Genomic DNA, 18,327 nt, shown 5'->3' with positions numbered 1-18,327 from the left:
ACCCAGCTCACTGAAGTTAATTGGCCAGACTGATCTCACCTAACAGATTCTTGCAATAACTCATTAGTTTACACTCTCGAGAGGCTAGAATAATAAATACCTAGCTTAAAGACATTTTGCTGCATTTTTAGAATGCCTTCAGGTTATTTTTCTAAAGATTCTTCCCCTATAAGGCTGATTAAAATGCTGCAGAGGCAGATCTCCAATCCAGACACTCTCTCAAGAACATTTTGGGATCCAAACCCTCCCTGAGCACATTACTTCTGGAAACAGGAGGAGTGACAACCTTCAAAAAAAAGGCAAGCCAGGAGCACAGCCCCTCCCCAGTGTTCCAGGTTCACTGGCTGACCATCTCCAGCCCTTGGTGGAGTGGGACCTGGGGTCAGACTCTGCAGGCCAGGACACAAAGAGATCCCCAAAAAGTGATGTCTCTCCCAATCCCAGCAAGCTGGAACAGCTTCAGTTGGAAGAGGGAAGGGAGGGAGATGGCTGAGCCCAAAAATCTCACAGCCCCAGGAGGTTTCTGTTAGAGGATCCAAATGCCCTCCAGCTCTGACAGGAACTGCAGCCCCATGTCTCCCCTCAAAGGCAGGTACTTTAACCACAGACCTGGCTTGCCATGGTGTCACTGAGCTGTTCCCCACAAAAAGGAGCAGGATTCCACAGAATAACATTTGCTTACAGGTTTACAGGCTGTTACTGATGAAAAGTAATGTACAAACTGCCTGTGTATTTATACAATTGCACTGGGACAGGAGGTTTTCAGTATTTTCAGCAAGATAAGATCAAGAGATCTGCTAATTACTACACAGTGCTGTAACAAGCACCAAAATATAATTTTGTGTCTTAAAACTCAAAGCATGATGGCTCAAGAGAAAAAAGGAAGCATGCACTGCCATTTATTAAACTTTCAGAAGCCTGTGGAAGGGCTTTGCATTCTCAAGTCACTTGGCATTACAAGATCACCTGCTCTGCAGTACAGGCAATGCACATCTTTTGATCCTGAAGGTCACGTTGAGTCAGCCAAACCCTGGTGGCTTTGAATGTTTAGCAAGGATTTTCCCTCAATCCCCACAGCTGTGGCACTTGCCTGGCATGTCTGAGGTCCCCCTATGGAGAGGGGGCCAAAGTCCTGTGCCTGGCCACTCCTGTCCCTCCAGTGCACGTGACACGCTCCAATTGCAAGGATGCTTCCCACGCTAAGTGCAGATAAACCCAGGCTCATTCCTGCGGCCCAGCTGGAAACAGTTTGGCTCTTCTGCCAAGCTGGTTAAAACCACTGCATCTCTTTGTGAGCTGGAATATTTTCTAGCATTCCTACATAAGCACGGACCCAACTCACCTGTGCTTAGGAGCAGCAGCACTTTCATGATGGTGTACTCCTCGAAGCTGAGCTGCAGGCGCACGAACTGCAGGCTGATCTGGTGCATGCCCTGGCACAGCTCGAACATCGCCGACTGGCGCATCCGCTCCCTGCGGAGACAGGGGAACAACATCCAGGCCATCAGTACGCACCAGGGAGAGCACAACCTGCAGGGCCATCACCCGGGCACCACCCTGCTCCTGCGCCGCCTGCAGGGATGGCTGAGCTCACCTCGCTACCCGGCAGACCACGGAAAAGGAACGGCAACGAAATCATTCGAGTTTTGTCACTGATGGGATTAGTGAAGTGGCAAAAGCATTTTAAAATGTCAGTGTTTGCTCAGCTCTGCCCTGGCTGATGGAAGCATGCCTGCTGAAGAGGTCAGAGCTGGTGCAGCAGGGGAACGAACCCACACCCACTGAATGCATGCTCTAGGTGATACACTCCCCCATCAAGTGACATCTCCTGTTCAAACACTGAAATATTCAAAAAACATGTGTTTTTTTCCCAAACTAGTAATCTAAAACAATCTGGAATAAAGGAATATATTAAAAAAATGAACTCGTTCATTAACACAGACTTCTGCCTGTTAAATCGCAAAATAATTAGAATACATTACTTGTATCTTTAAATGTACTTTCATAAATTTAACTTAAGACCTTGTCTCTCTTCTCTGAGATAATCCTAGGCTAACCTATCCTGCTCAAGTTTCAAGCAGAATTAGTTAGAATTTTGCTAAATTTCTGAAGCTGCCATCTCAAATCACAACAGCTACAGAAAAGAGTCACTGAGAGTTGCCTGTCTCAGCAGAAACTGTGATATATATATATATATGTGTGTGTGTGTGTGTGTGTATGCAGGTATGGAGACAAGGCCCTAAAATTATTCCATGTCCACTACTCCTCTTTTTTTCAGTTGCTCAAAACCAATTGTCTGTATTTCTTCTAACAAATTTTTGTATAATTGGGGAATTGGATGAAGTTCAGCTCATTATTTTAACCAAGCAAATGCTTTTTCAAATATACAAATTGGCTGGTGAAAGAGAAGAATCATACTGTGTGCAAACAAAGACTGACACAATCTTCCTGGTGTTTTATTGCACTGCTGCCAGAGCAATTTCATTTTCCTCTTTAATACTAATAAAGCGGACTCCCCATTGTTAGATGGGCTCTGCACTTTTCCCCTACTCCACCCTCTTTTCTTGAGACTGAGAACTTCCAGCTTCTTTTTTTTTTTTTAATTACATTTAATAGCAGGAGTAATGCCATACATATCTGTTTTTATTATGCATCATGGACTGCTCCCAGGAGGCTCTGAGGGATACACACTGAACTCCAAAGGCAAATGATTAATAAAGGACATTTGTATTTTAAATTCTACATTTTGAAGTGTATCTCAGCTGGCCAGAGACAGCAGCACTCCAAGTAAGAGCCATCTATGACATCCATCATTACTTTTGCAGGACACCAAGGTTTGTTCCTGTTCCTCCAGACTGAGAATATAAAAGCCACTGCCACCATCCCTCTGTTTGACCTCTACAGAGAGAAGTGACAGATTTTTCATCAGATACCACAAGCCACACAGCAAGAAAAATAAAACATGATGTTTTGTCTCAGGTTTCTTATGCCTTTATTTGTTTGGGTTTTTTTTGGAGGCAAAACAGTCTGTGTGAGTTAACTGTAAAAGTGTTGATTCTAAAACTCGATCTTTTACATTGCATTGCACTTTTTCTGACATCCAAATATTTCTGCCTTTTGTTTTTCTTTGTACTTGTTTGGCTTATATGTGATTGCCTTAATATAAGAATTTCAGTTACAGTCAGGATTTTTTTGGTTAGTTATTTCTTTCTGTCTTTTAAATATTCATGTTTTTATCTACTTACAAATATTGATCTCTAGGCTTACCCTCAAGAAAAACGTGATGGCATTGTTTGTAGCAAGATAAAATGATGCACAGCATGAGTTACTAGGTGATTTGTTTAATATACAGCAAACACATTATTTGAAATCAGTTTGCCACCTGAAAAATCAATTAAGTTGATTTATTACTAATTTACAAAATATTACCAACTAACAATTATGTTAGTTAATTCATGACTCTGTTTAATGAAAGATAAGCATTTTGTGGGAGTTTACAGTAGTCAACTTTGTATTTGGTTTTCAACCCCACACCGTGTGGAATAAGAGGGTACAGAGCTTTTGAAAAATTCAGATGCTGACATCACAGATATCCAATACCTCGAGAGCAGCAACAAAATAAAGCAATAGAAATATGATAAAAGTGAAGAGGTGCAGAGAAATTAAGGCATGTCAGTATAACTTGAGCAAAGTTATTTTTTTCCTCACCAAGCACATCAGCTAAGAATAAATGCCATCAAGTCATCACAAATGCCTTTACCATCACAAGAAAAAATTAAAAAGAAAAAAAAAAAGGAGGGATAAAAAAAAGGCAAATCCCATCCAACCAAATCCAGCCCAACCTCTGACACAGCTCCTGTACCTCTCAACATGAAAAATGGAAGATATGAAGATCAGGAATATAAGGGCACTCATCTTTATGGGGACATTTAAGAAGGTAAGTACATTTAAGTAACAAAAAGCGTGGAGCCAAAGCTCTGAATCCACTGTTTGGATATGCATTCAGAAGTGGTGTCATTAGCTCAGTTCAGCTTAATCCTCCTTCATAATAATGCGCTTTAAACTTTACACCTTAAGTTAATCCATCTTAAGTTCCCCGAGTGTCTCCTTACAGGCTTAAAGTAATGCCCAGCTCACATTTTGTCTGACCTTTCCTGCAGCCCTGTGGATGGGCAGGGAGTCCAGCCATTCCCACTGCTGCCACCAGCCATTCCCACTGCTGCCACCAGCCATTCCCACTGCTGCCACCAGCCAATCCCACTGCTGCCACCAGCCATTCCCACCATTACCAGCCATTCCCACCACTGCCACCAGCCATTCCCACCACTGCCACCAGCCATTGCCACCGTTACCAGCCATTCCCACCACTGCCACCAGCCATTCCCACCAGCCATTCCCACCGTTACCAGCCATTCCCACCACTGCCACCTGCCATTCCCACCGTTACCAGCCATTCCCACCACTGCCACCAGCCAATCCCACTGCTGCCACCAGCCATTCCCACCACTGCCACCAGCCATTCCCACCAGCCATTCCCACCGTTACCAGCCATTCCCACCACTGCCACCAGCCATTCCCACCGTTACCAGCCATTCCCACCCCTGCCACCAGCCTGTTTCCACTGCTCTGCCCAATTGCCACTGGAGCCACCCAGCTACAACAGATATGTAGGATTTGACCAGTCCCCCCAGGAGAGCAGGGATGGTTTGAGGAAACCATTTAAGACAAGGCATCCTAAATACCAAACCAGCCATCTATCTCATAATACCCTTATATGATCTCCACAGAAACCAGGCAGCCACATCAAAACCTGTGAAACTACAGGCAGGCAGAAGAGAAACAGCTTGTTATGAATAAGTAACTCATCATTTATGAAGTCATCATGAAGCCCAGTATCGTAAATCTCCTCGCTGAGGATGGAAACTGCAACTCAACTGACCGTAACCAAAAAGAGGAACACACACAGCAAGAAATATTCACTGACAGGCGAAACTCAGCCCCAAACCAAACCTGATACTAGGTTTTATTTACTTTCTCATGGGTACTACTCAAAGCTGCAGCACAAGGCATCTTCCCAAATTAGACAGAGAAGTGAATAAAGGTGGGTGTGTTGAGGTTTCATCAGGATTTAAATGACTTGCTGATAATCCCAAGAAAAGATTGGCCAAGGCATCCCCTTTCACAGCCCCTTAGAGGAACAAAAATGCACCTGAGTTGGTCCCTGCAGCCCAAAAAATACTTAGGAAAAGACCAATAAATATTTGTAGCAAAACTCTGATGTCCAAGATAGTTTTTGTGTCTTCTGATTTCACACTTTTTACCACTGTAAGAATCATTTCAAATTTTATACCCAAGAGCCTTTCCCTTGCTGGACTAAAACCTGTATCCATTTGAAGGTTGCCCACCAATAAAATTTATTTTAGCCACCTTCAGAAAGCACTTTTCACTGTAACAAAACCAAAACAAACAACCAATCAAACAAATGTAGCCTAACAAGAAAACCTGCCAAAGGCCTGAAAGTCAAAACCTGTTTGGAAGCCTCCAAAACCAAGGCATGCTTTCCCTCATGCCAAAAGAAGTCAGTTTGAACTTGACAGAGAGAGGAGTAAAAACATCACCAGACACCTTGAGGGCAAGGTAGAGCTACTGAGAATAAAGAGGGAAAAAGACTAGGACATGGGATTACAGAAACCCCCACTCAGTGGCTCCAACCCTCTAATCATAAAAAGCCCTTGGCCCGAATTATTTTACCTGCCTTAGGTAAAATAGGCATTCTGACTGGAAAAAGTTTTGAGGTTCTTGGAGAAAGAAAAAAATAAACATATTGTTGTCACAACACTTAACTGTCTCTCGAAGGAGTATTCTACTCCAACAGTGGGGACAGAATGCCACTACCTGAATAAATTCTTCCATGCACAGGGGCAGGAAACACTGAGCATCCCTCTGCTCAATGGACTGCACCCAGACACCTGTGTCCCATCTTGAAGCCATTAAAAATGCCACTGATGTCACCCGTACTGGAGCAGCCTCATTAAGTTAACACACTGATCAAAATCCAAGCCAAAATGCAAGCAGGACTCAGGCAAAATTCAATTATGACATTTCATTCAGTACTTATTTTTTATTCAGCACTTTCTAATCTCTGCTTAGTCTGCAAGCCACAGCAGAAAGATACAAAACCTCTTCCCTTCAACACTTTGCCTTCTACTCCTAAAGCAAAGCTTTAGAGTCATCTCCTTCCAAGGAGGCAAAATTGCCTATTACTTTGCACCAATTTGGGCACTGCCAAACCCAGGACAAAATAGTGACTGGACCCAGGACCACCAGTGTGACCACTGATAATCAGAAAAGGAAGATAGTTTCACATTAAAACAGATCTACAGACATTAAGCTGCTATTTTTTTGGCCTTTAGCCACTCAGGCAATTGGCAATTTTTAAATTCAACTTGGCAATTTTAAACTGAACTTATAGAAGTCAAGTCTGAAAATTAGTTTTCTCACAAGAAAATCATCATGGTGACCCTAGAGAATACCATCCCGGATAAGCAATACTAAGGAATTTAGAGCTGCTTTAAAAGTTCCAGCCAAGTGTCCTCCTGTTATATGCCTATCAACGAAGGAATTGGCAACAGCCCATGGATAATGATTGCCAAAGGAGAGTTTCAGCTCTCAATCACTAGCAGAGAACTTGTGATAAAATCCAACTTAATAATCACCCAGTTATGTAACCCTAAAATCCCAAGCACATCAATAGCAAAAAACCCCAAGTATATGCTGGTATTAACAGTTAATTAGGCACTTAGGAGAATGCTGATACCAAATACTCTCTTTTGGTTTGCATTTGCATTTCAAAAGAGACAAATCACAGTTTTAAATGAGAAAATACATAATTATGCCTTTACCAAAATGCTTTTTTCAATAACACATTCAATAAGTGATGATAATGTACACATGGCAATAAATACCCCATTTCAAAGTTCATCAGAGAAAGGTACTGAGAGCCAGAAAAGGTGCCCATTAGGTATTGTTTTATACATCCATTCTGCCAGGGCTCATTGTCACTTGCAGTGGTACATCAACAAAATTACTGCTATATTCCACATGCAGCAGCAATTCTCCTTTTATGCCAACAATGCCTCAAAAATTAAGACTTTGCTCATGCTGTCACGCAAAGCCTGGCATTTTCTGGAAGTCGACTGAGGCACGTCTTCCTCTCATGCCAGTTTAGAAAAACGACTTCCTAATTTTTCTTTTGCTCATATTTAACTCTAGAGGGGAAGTAGCAGAAGCAAGCACTGTGCATGTGAGAGGCATTTGGAGATGCCAGCAAACAGCTCATTGTGTGCAGGAAGATTAAAGCAGCACCACATTCAGATACAATTGCAAGGAACAAACATCTAAGACATTGACAGAAGCGAGAAGAAACCCTTCCAAAATGCTTGTAGATGTCCCAAAATCATGCTGAGACAATACCAGGACAGCACAATTATGGTTTATGCTAAATGTAAAGTCATTGGACAAGTCTTTGTCTAAAGTCGTAAAAACTAATGCTCAGATTCTTTTGAACCCATCACAAGCTGGAAATCTGCCAGAACCATCCACTAGGCCAAGTGATGAGCAAGATGAAAATGAAGCATTTGAGAAAGATCAGGAAAGTTAAATAAAATCTTTGCATCAGTGCTCTCTGTAGAGGAACCCAGTAAGGGCTCTCCCTTTTCAGTAAGCAAGTGTGAGAAATAGTTTCAGATTCAAGTGCAAGTGGAAGAGGGTTTAGAAGGAAAAAAAAATACAGTAAAATGAATAGTAATAAATCACCAAGACCAGATGGCATCCATCCACGAGCTGTAAAGCAACTTAAATACGGAATTGCTGAACTACTAACTGTGCTGTGCAGCTTATTGCTTAAATTGCCCTTATAAAAGTCGTGGAAGGCGACAAACGTGACTGATTTCTTAAAATGGGTCTGAGGGTGGGAAGGGAGCACTGGAGATCAGAGGCTAGTGAGCTCCAGTTCTATATCGAGCAAAACCATTGAAAGAGGAGCATGAATTGATAAATAAACATGCTGTAAGGGAAGAAACTCAGCACAGCTCTGGTGGAGAGAGGTCATGTCTCATGAATCTGAGAGGGCACTCTGGCGATAGCACGAGGACGCTCTGGTGGATCCAGGCAATGTCTGCACGACGGAAATGCTTTGCACGTGCCAGGTCTAGCTGTGTCCCACAGCCATATGGGCTGAGACCTAAGCAAACACCAACCCTCTCCTCCTCCTCCTCCTCCTCCTCCTCTCCCCTGCCCTGGTTTCCACACAAAGGAAACTGGGGCATGCAGCTTGGGTATGGGCTCAAATCAATTCTGTCAGTGTGCCAGCGTAGGTAATTACTGGTCTAGGACCTGCACACTGCCTTGCATCAGGAGGTATGGAAAGATGCAATCATGGCAGGGTTGGATTTTAAAGCTATTAAAAAGATCTCCTGGAAGCTCTTAAAGAGAGCTTGGGGATAAGGAGGTTGTCTCTTTGTGGATTATTAGCAGCTTAAATATAAGAGCCCAAGGGTCATAACAAATGGACATCTCTCACAAGTAACGGAGGTTACCAGGGAAGTCTCACAGAGCTGGGGCCTGGGCTTGGAACTGTGCTTGTACATCATATGAGAAAAGTCAGACCTCTGGAGGTGACAGAGCTTGCTGATGGCTCCAGACGATGAAATCAAGAGCTGCCTGTGAAAGACTGCTGAAAAATCCTGCAAGTCTGTGGGGCTGGCTGACAAAATGGAAGGTGGAAGTCACTGACTGGACAATGCAGACAGTATAATCATCTCCCACCATACATACAAAATAACAAACATCACACAATAAAGAGTCCTAGGTGTAACTTGGGACAGGTTTTTTGGGCTTGTGCCTTTTGAAAATGCCTTTCATCAAAAAAAAAAGCAAATATGTGAGAGAAGAGTTGAGAGCAAGACAGAAATTGTAATTTTCGTGCTGCATCCACTGTGCTCTAAATCTAGTGTGTTGGTCTGGTCTCCTCCCAAAATTAATACAAAGCATGAGAGGAGGAACTGAGGATGTCCAGGGACAGCAGACAACTAGCAGATATATACAAGGGGAGATCAAACTGATTCACTGATTCTTCAGCTCACAGAAGAAACAACAGGACTTGATGGAGATCTAAGTGATAAATGGCATGCATGGGATGAGAAGGATTATATCCACTATTACTGCAAATACTGGAATGAAGTGGCACTCCATTAAATTATCAGCCACCTGCTTTAGAAACATCTCCAACAAACAAATATGCATAATGAAATTGCAGAAGCAACTGCCACGGAACATTTTAGATATCAAGATTATAAATGTATTCAAAGAGGTAACAGGCAAATTCACAGAGAAAGACACAGAAGGGTTATTAGGCACAACTGTCCAAATGCAATCTCACATCCAGAAAGTACCTAAGTAATTGCTAGAATGGGCAAATGAAGAAGTCCCTTGTCCTGATCTTAAACTTTCTCTGGCCAATTTAAAGGGCGACAAACTCTGCTAGAGGGACAATTCCTGACATTTCCCCATTCTCACAGATCTCCATAAATCTACAGTATATCCTGTTTTCCTTTAAAGCTTCACAGTTTGAAGCAAAACACTTCAGAAATTTAAGAAGTGTTTAGAGATAGAGGCATTAAAAGGCAGAGCCTTTAGAAATTTATGCAAAGAAACCGAATCTATTGCTTTGTCCAACCAATAACCTGCTTACAAAGAAGAGAAGCCCAAAATAAAGACTGGGAAAATCTAGCTGAAGCATGTTACATCTATTATGTACAGGTATGATAGCAGCTTTCCAAAATTTCTCTTTTTTTGTCTGCACTACTGTTGGGTGGGTATGTAACAAAATCCCTTTATGTACTCCTCTGGATGGGAACTGAGCCACACTTTATGAAAAAGTAAATAGTAGTAACATTGTATATAAAATATTTACTGATGAAGATATTCACTTTTCATTGCAATGACACTTTGCATAATTTCAGTATTCTTCACTAAAATACATGCAAGCAAAAACCATGCAGGGAGGATCACCAAGGAGTGCTTGCTGACCTTTTAACAAGACCAGTGACTGCACAAACAATTTATCAGCAAATTTGAACACTGACAACTCTTACCAGCTCTGGTTGTGGCAATAATAATTGAAAATGAGGGATTTGGAGGCTGCCTGATGACAGAGATTACAAAAATGTACCTAAATTTAGAAACTACAGGACTAGCAGATTGCAAGGGAAGACAAAAGGGTTAACAGCCATCACCCTGCCAAACATAAAAGCAAAAAAGTAATCATTTAAACAATGAATGAAGTTTCTTATTGGCTTTATCACCATTCACAGATGATCTAACTAATTATCCCCACCAAGCCTTGAGGTATATGAAGTTAAATAAATAAATTTAAAATAAAGGTGATTTTAAATATTCAGCTTATTTTATTACATTTATCTTCCTGCTGTTACCATAGAAATCAGAACACCAGGAAGGCTTAAAGGCTTCAGCACTGAAGGGGCACAGAGAAGCTGCTGCATCCCTGCACTGCCTTACACAACACCAAATCCTAATGGTCCCAGCTTCCACTGGCACATTATGAGGGAGTTTAGGAATGTAATGAAAATGTTATTTACTCAGAAAATGTACATAATTATTAAATGAAGATTTTTTTAATACAATCTTAGCTGTTTCACTTGAGCTACATAGTAATCCTTAATTTAATTTTACGGCTTTCCTCAATGTTACAAAATCCTCTGCCCATCCACATCCCGTGACAGTGCTAGCACAGAAACTTCCTAGAAATCCCCTTGTACTGCTGTTTTTCCTGCTCCTCTCTACCTCATTTGCTCTACCTCAACTGTCTCATTTGAAAGTTGTATTCTCTGTTGTTCATCTATTGCCAGCATCAACATTGGTCTCCTTCTAAATTTAAAAAATTAAAAATAAATATATATCCATCACTACATTCTGCTCTTAATGTTTTGTACAAAATATTAAGTAAAGTGCAGCCTCTACTGAAATGTTTTTACTGTAAGGACTGAGCTGCATATGATCTAATATAATAATTTCAGAGATGGAAAAATGACATAACTGATCCAAATGGTTGTGAAAGCTGGCTCTGGTTTTAAACTCAGTTTTTCAAGTCCAATAATTTTTGGTACCTTATACAATGCCTAGTGCTGGTTTTCATTAGGCAAACCCTCAAGCCCTTGACTAGGGTAAAAAACCAACAACAGCATCAAGTGCAATGGCCAGGAAATTCAGAACCTGCACACTTCTGCACCTGTGATTTATTCTTTCTGCTGCAGATGACAAACTGAGAAAAATCAAAGAAGCAAGAAAACACACAGCACATTAGTCATGCAGTGCATTTGCAAAATACTGTTGAAATATTGATGCTGTACTTTAACAAACTAAAGTGTCTCCGCAGAGTGTGTCTCAGCATCACTGAACTCTCTCAGTATCCCACATCACTGCTATTTTGCAGCCAGGTAAAGCTGGAATGGTAAGTAAGATAATTTGGGTAGATTTGATAAAAATAGGAAATTATTTTGAAATTTCAGTCTTTTCAAGAAGTAGCTGCAGATTCAGAAATCTACAGAGAGACAATGTTAAACCTAAAAGCAAAAAATAAATTGAGACCTGTGGGGGAATTCCAGGGTTGGGTTGTCCCTCTGGGGCTTTTATGCCAGCACAAACCAATATCTAGAGGAGGAGCACAGCCTGAGTTTTAATATTCATCATCAATGCCATCAACTGTGTTTTGCCTTAAGGAGAAATAAGAAGCCACCATGCATCTTCCTGAGGGGAAGGAATGGATAAGCAGTGCAGCTTGCCATGAGGGATGCAGTTCTGGCTCCCAGCTGGGAGGAGGAGATGTGCTGGGAGCATGAGCCACGGCCCCAAAGGCAGCCCGTGTCCCACCGCTCCCACTGGTTTCCCACGTTGTGTGAGCGAGGATCCCTGCCATTCCGTGTCTTGGCTCCTGCTGGGTTTCTGTTGGCAGTGCTGAACTTGTAAATGCTTTTTATTCCTTCCTGAGCCTCTGAAAGCTTGCCAGCCAATGCCCTGACTTAATGTATGGGTGGAAGCAGATACCTGGGATGTTGTCACCAGTAGCCGGCGGACAGCAACTGCCTGAGCCCGTTAAAACCTGAGCAAAAAGGAGCATCCCTTGCCTTTCTCTGGAATTCAGGCATCTGACTTCTGCACTGCAAAGACAGAAAAACTCCTGCTTTTGAAAGGCTGGGCTCATTTCTTGAAGACATGAACTGTCACGCCACCTCTTTTCAAAAATGTTGAGGACTTTTCCCTCAAAAGGGCACAGCCAGGGAAAGAGTCATGGTAGCCTTTAGTTCTATGAGTAATTCATCCAGTAAGGGAAAAAGCAATGGAAGTTGCAACTAACTGCCCAACCTTCCAGAACCATGCCTTAGAAATCCTGTTTAAGTCTGCTCCCTGTAGTAAAGTGTATTTTGCAGAGTTTCAGCCAGAATCCCCGAAAATAAGCTGGTGTTACAAACCGTGGGGTTTTGTACATCCCTTGCTTTGTTCTTGCACCCATTCCAGCCAGCACTACTTTGTTTTCTGCTTTCAGTTGTGTATAATTTTACCCATTTAATGCTCTGGACTTAGATTATCCACACATGTGCCTGCCTCAGGTTTAATTAGATTAGAAAATTTTAGCTAGAGTCTTTGGTTCAATCTTAAAAAGAAATTTTCTCCCTCTCTTGAGTTAAATAAACTTTTTTTTTTGTTTTTTTCTTTTCTTTCAGGATTTCTGTTACTTTTGCAGAAGGAATCTGAAAAGTCTCAGAGCTTAGGGTTTGCATTAGGGACAGTCTTTTCCCATGTCTTAAGAAAATCTTCTCCATTAATATCTCTGTTCTCCCAAATCCCTAGATCCATTCAAGGTAAGGTTTCCTCAGTGACAACAAATGAAGAAAAACCTCCTAGAGTCTCTCACTACATAATCCTTACATCTCATCCAACCTGATCAAAGGAGTCACATGGGAAAAATATTATGGGATAGTATAACTTAAGGGTTTTGTTAAGGATACAGTTTTTAAAGCATGCACCTAAAGGGCTTAAACTGTGATTTTGCAGACCACCTTAATTTTGGAATTTTGCAACTTCTTGAATTTCAGTTTGCACAGCCTACAAACATAACTACAACACTTTTGAATGTTATGCCATATGCAGTCATTCTTTAAGAGTGTTTACCCTCAATACAAGTTATGTGGTGCCACGTGTATCACAGTCTTCTAAAGATTTACTGTGGATTAAAACCAAAGCTGTATCTACAGAATATTAGTTTTGATCACAGCTACTACAATACAAAAGAAATGGATGAAAAAACTGCACATGCCATAACTTAAACAAACACAACACAAAACACCCTATTTTATGCCTCTTTTTAGGCTGTTTTTTAGGCATTTCTGTGACAGGCTGAGCAGCCATTTCCTTATCCCTCAGTTAAAATCTTTGTGTTCAGTTAAGCCCAATTAAATCAATGGAATATATGCTTGAACCATAAAGACAAACAGTACACTTAATTAGATAGGTAGCATGACTAAATGAAGGCAGACAAATATTTCCAGCCTTCCACAAGCCTACAGGAAATCAAACCACATATGAGTAGGGAGGCATTTTGCACTGTATTTATACAATCAAAACTACATTTAACAGCTATTAACAATACAGATCCTCATTTGTTATTGGCCTTGTTTACAGGCCTTCAGAACAAGAAAGAAAACAAGATCATATATCATGGCCCTCCAGAAACATTACAACTTCCTTTTATTCACAGTAGTTAAGAGTAAACGGAAAATTCATTTAACGTAAAACAAAGCCACATAATTCCACTAATGCCAACCTCTACTTTCACTCATTTTCATTGAAGAAAATGCTGAACCCTCTGGGGCACCAAGGGTCTGGTCAAGGACATTGCTTATTTTTTCTTGTAGAGAAACAGGAAATGACCTCTCCAGACACAATATGAAAAAATACCAAGAAAATCTTGGCCAGGTGATAACAGAAATGAAACTCTCTCAAACCACTAAAAGGAAAGGCATTGTAAAGCATCCCCTTTCATTCTGCATCAATTTATAAATGTCCTAAAATGCCAAGGGCAGTAAAACACTCAGAAAGTTTCACCAGGTAAACCTCAAGGAGGTCTAATAAACTCCATGGCACAGAAACAAAGCCCAGTGTTTATAATTACAAAGCACATTTCCAAGTTCAAGGTACTCAAAAAGTAAAGGTAAGATCAGCCTTCAGGAATTTCAGAGCAAAGTTTCAAAGCACTTCATGAACAGGAATATGTATTGTATTTTGTATTACAGAAATGGTTCCTACACTGAACTGCATTGTACAATTCCAGTACGTAATCTCTGGCCTTACCTCGAAACTGGGAAAAGCACTGCATCTCTTAACTTAGAATCACAAAACAGTAGCTTGGGAGGGACCTCTGGAGGTCTCAAGTCCAACCCTCTGTTCTCTGCAGAGCTAATTTTGACATTGGAGCAGGCTGCTTGGGGCTTTGCCCAGTGAAGGCTTGGACATCATCCGGGACCAAGACTCCAGGGTCTCTCTGGGCACCTGCTCGGCTGATTCACCATCTCCTTAGGAAACGTCCTCTCCTGCTGACCAGGAGGCACTGTCTTGTTCCAAGCTTGGGATCACAAACTCTCATTCTTCCCCTGAACACCTCCATGAAAAGCCACACTTCATCTTTTCTACCACTCATTAGGAAGCTGAAGGGTGCAATTAAATCCACATTGCACCATCAGGTCCCTCACTGTCCCAGTCAGCCTTGACCATCTCGGCCATCCTCCACTGGCTCTCTGCCAGCTTCTCAACAACTTTACTTTGCCAGAGAGCCCTAAACTCAGACTCCAAATCCAGCCTCAACCACCATTTTGAGTGGCAATGTGAGAGACTGGGAACAAATGCCTGCCGTGCTACCCAGGGAGTATGAAACACAAGCAAAGTGTGTGTGAAAGAAAACCCTTCACGTTCCAGAGATGTGTCCATCACTGTTTCAAAGTGAACACCAAATGTCCTACCCTTTCACCTCAAATGTCCTACTCTTTCACCTCAAATGTCTACTCTTTCACCTCCAGAGAAATTTCTGCCCTGATTAACTACTTCAAAAGGCCCTGTACCCCTCTTACATCTCCTGGAAATTTTTTTTTCTCTACTTATAAGCAATTGCCTTCTCTCTACAATGAGTATATTGCCAAATACACAGGAGACCAGACCACTATCTCAATTACATATCTGGTTTGGGATGTTTTAATTTTGCACTCTTTTTTGCAACTGGATCCCTACCTCAACCTCAATATAATTCTACAGGTACCTATCTTCAAGGCTTGCAGCATAAAACTCTCAATTGATCTCAAATTCTCGAAGTTGCTTCTAGCTGCAGTAGAACAAGAGCAAGCAATGCACACACTTTTATTTGCAAGCAGGATTGATTTCTCTGTCCAATAAATTCTGACCCCCTGACTGACTTTCTTGAGATGAGGGAAAGCTGCTTTTGTGTTTCAACTGTTAGTCTACATTCCCCCAAGAGACCTAAACTCTTCAAAGTTCACATTTTCACTTACCTCTAGCTGCAAATACCTTTTCTTCTTCTCCTGTGACAATTCTCTAATGTTCAAGTCATAATGGAAGTACTTTCAACGTGGAAAATGGCTGACACTACATTTTCGGCCACATGAAGTAAATCACCAGTTCCCCCTCTTAAAAAAAAAACCCAAACCAAACAATCCTTGTTTGATACTGCTCACTGCTTTGGGACCCATCTCATACTCATTAATTATTTAGGAATTCCTAAATCAAAGACAGACTATTAAGATAGACAGTGACAAAGCGCGTCTTTTCCAAGAAAAAGATTTCAAAATGCATCAGGAGATTAAGTGGTAAGTTATTTTTTTTTTAATTCTATTCCTGTTTTGTGTTCCCCCCCCCCCCCCCCCCCAAGTGAACCCATATCCTATTGATTATGTCTCCTTTTTACCCCTAAAAAAACCCCCTCAGCGTTCTGGGATAAGTAAATGATGCAAGCCCCTATTTGACTGCCTGTGCATTCACTTAGATTTTTGACTTTACTGTCTTGTAATAAACACTAGGAGAATGGAGCAGAAATTAAATTATAGTCATCAAAAGCAAAGCACTAAACACACACAAACATAAAATATGAAGGAACACATACTCAGACAGAATGGTTGATCCTTCTTTTTGTCTGAATGCATCATAAAAGAAGTTATGTTTCATTACTGAAAAAACATTTTGGCTTCTTTCACGGTCGCAAAGAAGGGTAATTAAGACTGTCAAGAAAACACATTGAACAGCTGTATATTGTTAACAAAAGCACCATTATATGACTGCTCTGAAAAACCCCAGTAATTTAAACATTCACATTTCCTAGAAGTTGGATATTTTTCCAAGCTCCAGTAGATACCAAAAAATGTTCTTTTCTATAAATTGTGGTTGTGTATCAGTCACATTTCAAACCAGTGGGATGGTCCCAGTTTGAGAACACATCCCCATACATAAGGAGAAGTGGACAGCAGTAATCAAAGCTTTGGCAATTGAAATGTGAGTCACTGAAAAAAATTAAAACTTCAGCTGCTTTTTAAGCCACAATTAGCTGAAATTTTCTTAGACTGCGAGTATGCCTGAAAAACCAAATAAAGACAGCAATCCTTCCAGCCTACACTGAAAAGGGCCATTAAGAAATACTTACTCATCGAAGATCAGGTCTGGAGCAAAATAGAGGAACTGGCTGTTTGTATGTTTGTACGACCTCCAACTCAAGGCAAACGATGACAGACACATCCATGAATACTGAATTAAAGTAATTTGGTCCTCGAGAGGCAAGTTTCTAAATCCTAGAGATCAAACCAGAAAATACCCATGAACTACAAGGGCTGGTCAAAGCATCACCAAACACATAGCTTAGTACTTTTCCAGTATTCACTAACAAGAGCAACACTCCCAATTCAGAAAAAATAAAACCGCAATTTTTCATTCCAGTGACAAAACATGTTTTCTTCTTAAGAGGCTATTACTGAAAATGAAAGCTTTTTAAACATCAATCACAGACATTTGAAACAAACTTTACATAAAATAAGAAAAAAACCCAACTATCTTCTCTCAGAGGTTCATGTCTCACACCCCCCCAGTTGCCGGTTTTCTCAACACAGTCCATGGATTAAAGATGCAATTTGCCAAGCAAATATTTCTCTGAACTAAAAGAAACAGTGAAGTGACATCTCAGCAGATGACTCATGGTCCTACCTGGAAGTATCTTCGCCCACTTCACCACCTGAATCATCTGCTTGCCGGCCAGGCGGTTTAGGGTGGAGAGCAGGTACTCCGCCGTGTCCGGCTTCGAGCTGTCGTATCCTGCGTACACGATCTCCGGCTCAATGCTTTCAAGGATCTTAACAGGAGAGGGAGTAAGTGCTGGTGAGATAGCAGACATGTGGGGGACAAGTGCAGTGTTGACAGAGGGCTCGGTCACGGGCGCGATGTACGTCGTCCCTTCCTCGGGGCTCTGCGGGGGCGGCTGCTGCCGCTGCTGGGGCTGCTCCTCGTGCATCCCTTTCAATTTCCCCAACTTTTTGGACTTCCGGGCTGTGAATGTGAGCAATGAGAAAGCCAAGTCAGTACAGAAAGCCAGCAAAACCCTGGGCTTCTGGGCTTTATACAGGAAATGAAAGCCAAAATATAATCTCAAAGCCCTTCAGTGAAACAGGCGCAGGACCTTAAGAAATACCTCACTGCTGGCAGCATCGTCACACTGGAAAAAAGAACAAAAGGCACCTCTAAGCTCATTTTCACTGCTTTACTGGATGTTTTTATACATGACAGAATGTCCAGTATCTGCCTCCATACAGACATGCATAAAACATCCTAGTTACTGTGGTCAGTGCCAACTAAACATTTCAGACCTGTAATCACTTATCACCTACAAGGCTGCAATTCATGATCTGCATTGCATTGGTCATCAAAAGGAATCTGCACAATATTAGCAGACCCAGAGCCCTCCTAAGCTTTTGCCTCAACTTGAACTGCAGTCAATTCATTTTGAACAACTCAACTTAGTCAAGTCCCCTTTCCTTTTGCTGCTTTGATATGTCTGTAACAGCTTTACCCATTTCTTTTGAATATTTAAAGCTTAAATATTTATCCACTTAAAGAAGAAAAACTGAACTTCATGTAACACCTTTCTCACTGCTATCAACATGTCTCTGATGATTTGCCTTCCCTTTTCTTTTAATTTCCTTTTAT

General features: G+C 41.4%; 1 protein-coding gene across 4 annotated transcripts in view; it reads right to left on the bottom strand.

The window, feature by feature from the left end:
• Positions 1-18,327, bottom strand: part of NR3C2 (nuclear receptor subfamily 3 group C member 2) — a 190,118-nt gene that overhangs the window by 14,305 nt on the left and 157,486 nt on the right. For all 4 annotated transcript variants that reach the window (XM_054633356.2, XM_077176960.1, XM_077176959.1 and 1 more), the window contains 3 exons: positions 17,332-17,670; positions 16,778-16,922; positions 1,343-1,473 (listed from right to left, as the gene is read on the bottom strand). In XM_054633356.2, coding sequence (XP_054489331.1) covers positions 1,343-1,473; positions 16,778-16,922; positions 17,332-17,670 — 615 coding nt within the window. The remainder of the gene's footprint in view (positions 1-1,342; positions 1,474-16,777; positions 16,923-17,331; positions 17,671-18,327) is intronic.

This window comes from Agelaius phoeniceus, chromosome 4 (genome assembly GCF_051311805.1).
Source record: "Agelaius phoeniceus isolate bAgePho1 chromosome 4, bAgePho1.hap1, whole genome shotgun sequence".
NCBI lineage: Eukaryota > Metazoa > Chordata > Aves > Passeriformes > Icteridae > Agelaius > Agelaius phoeniceus.
The sequence above is the reverse complement of the archived record's forward strand: the minus strand, read 5'-3'. Positions and strand labels throughout refer to the sequence as shown.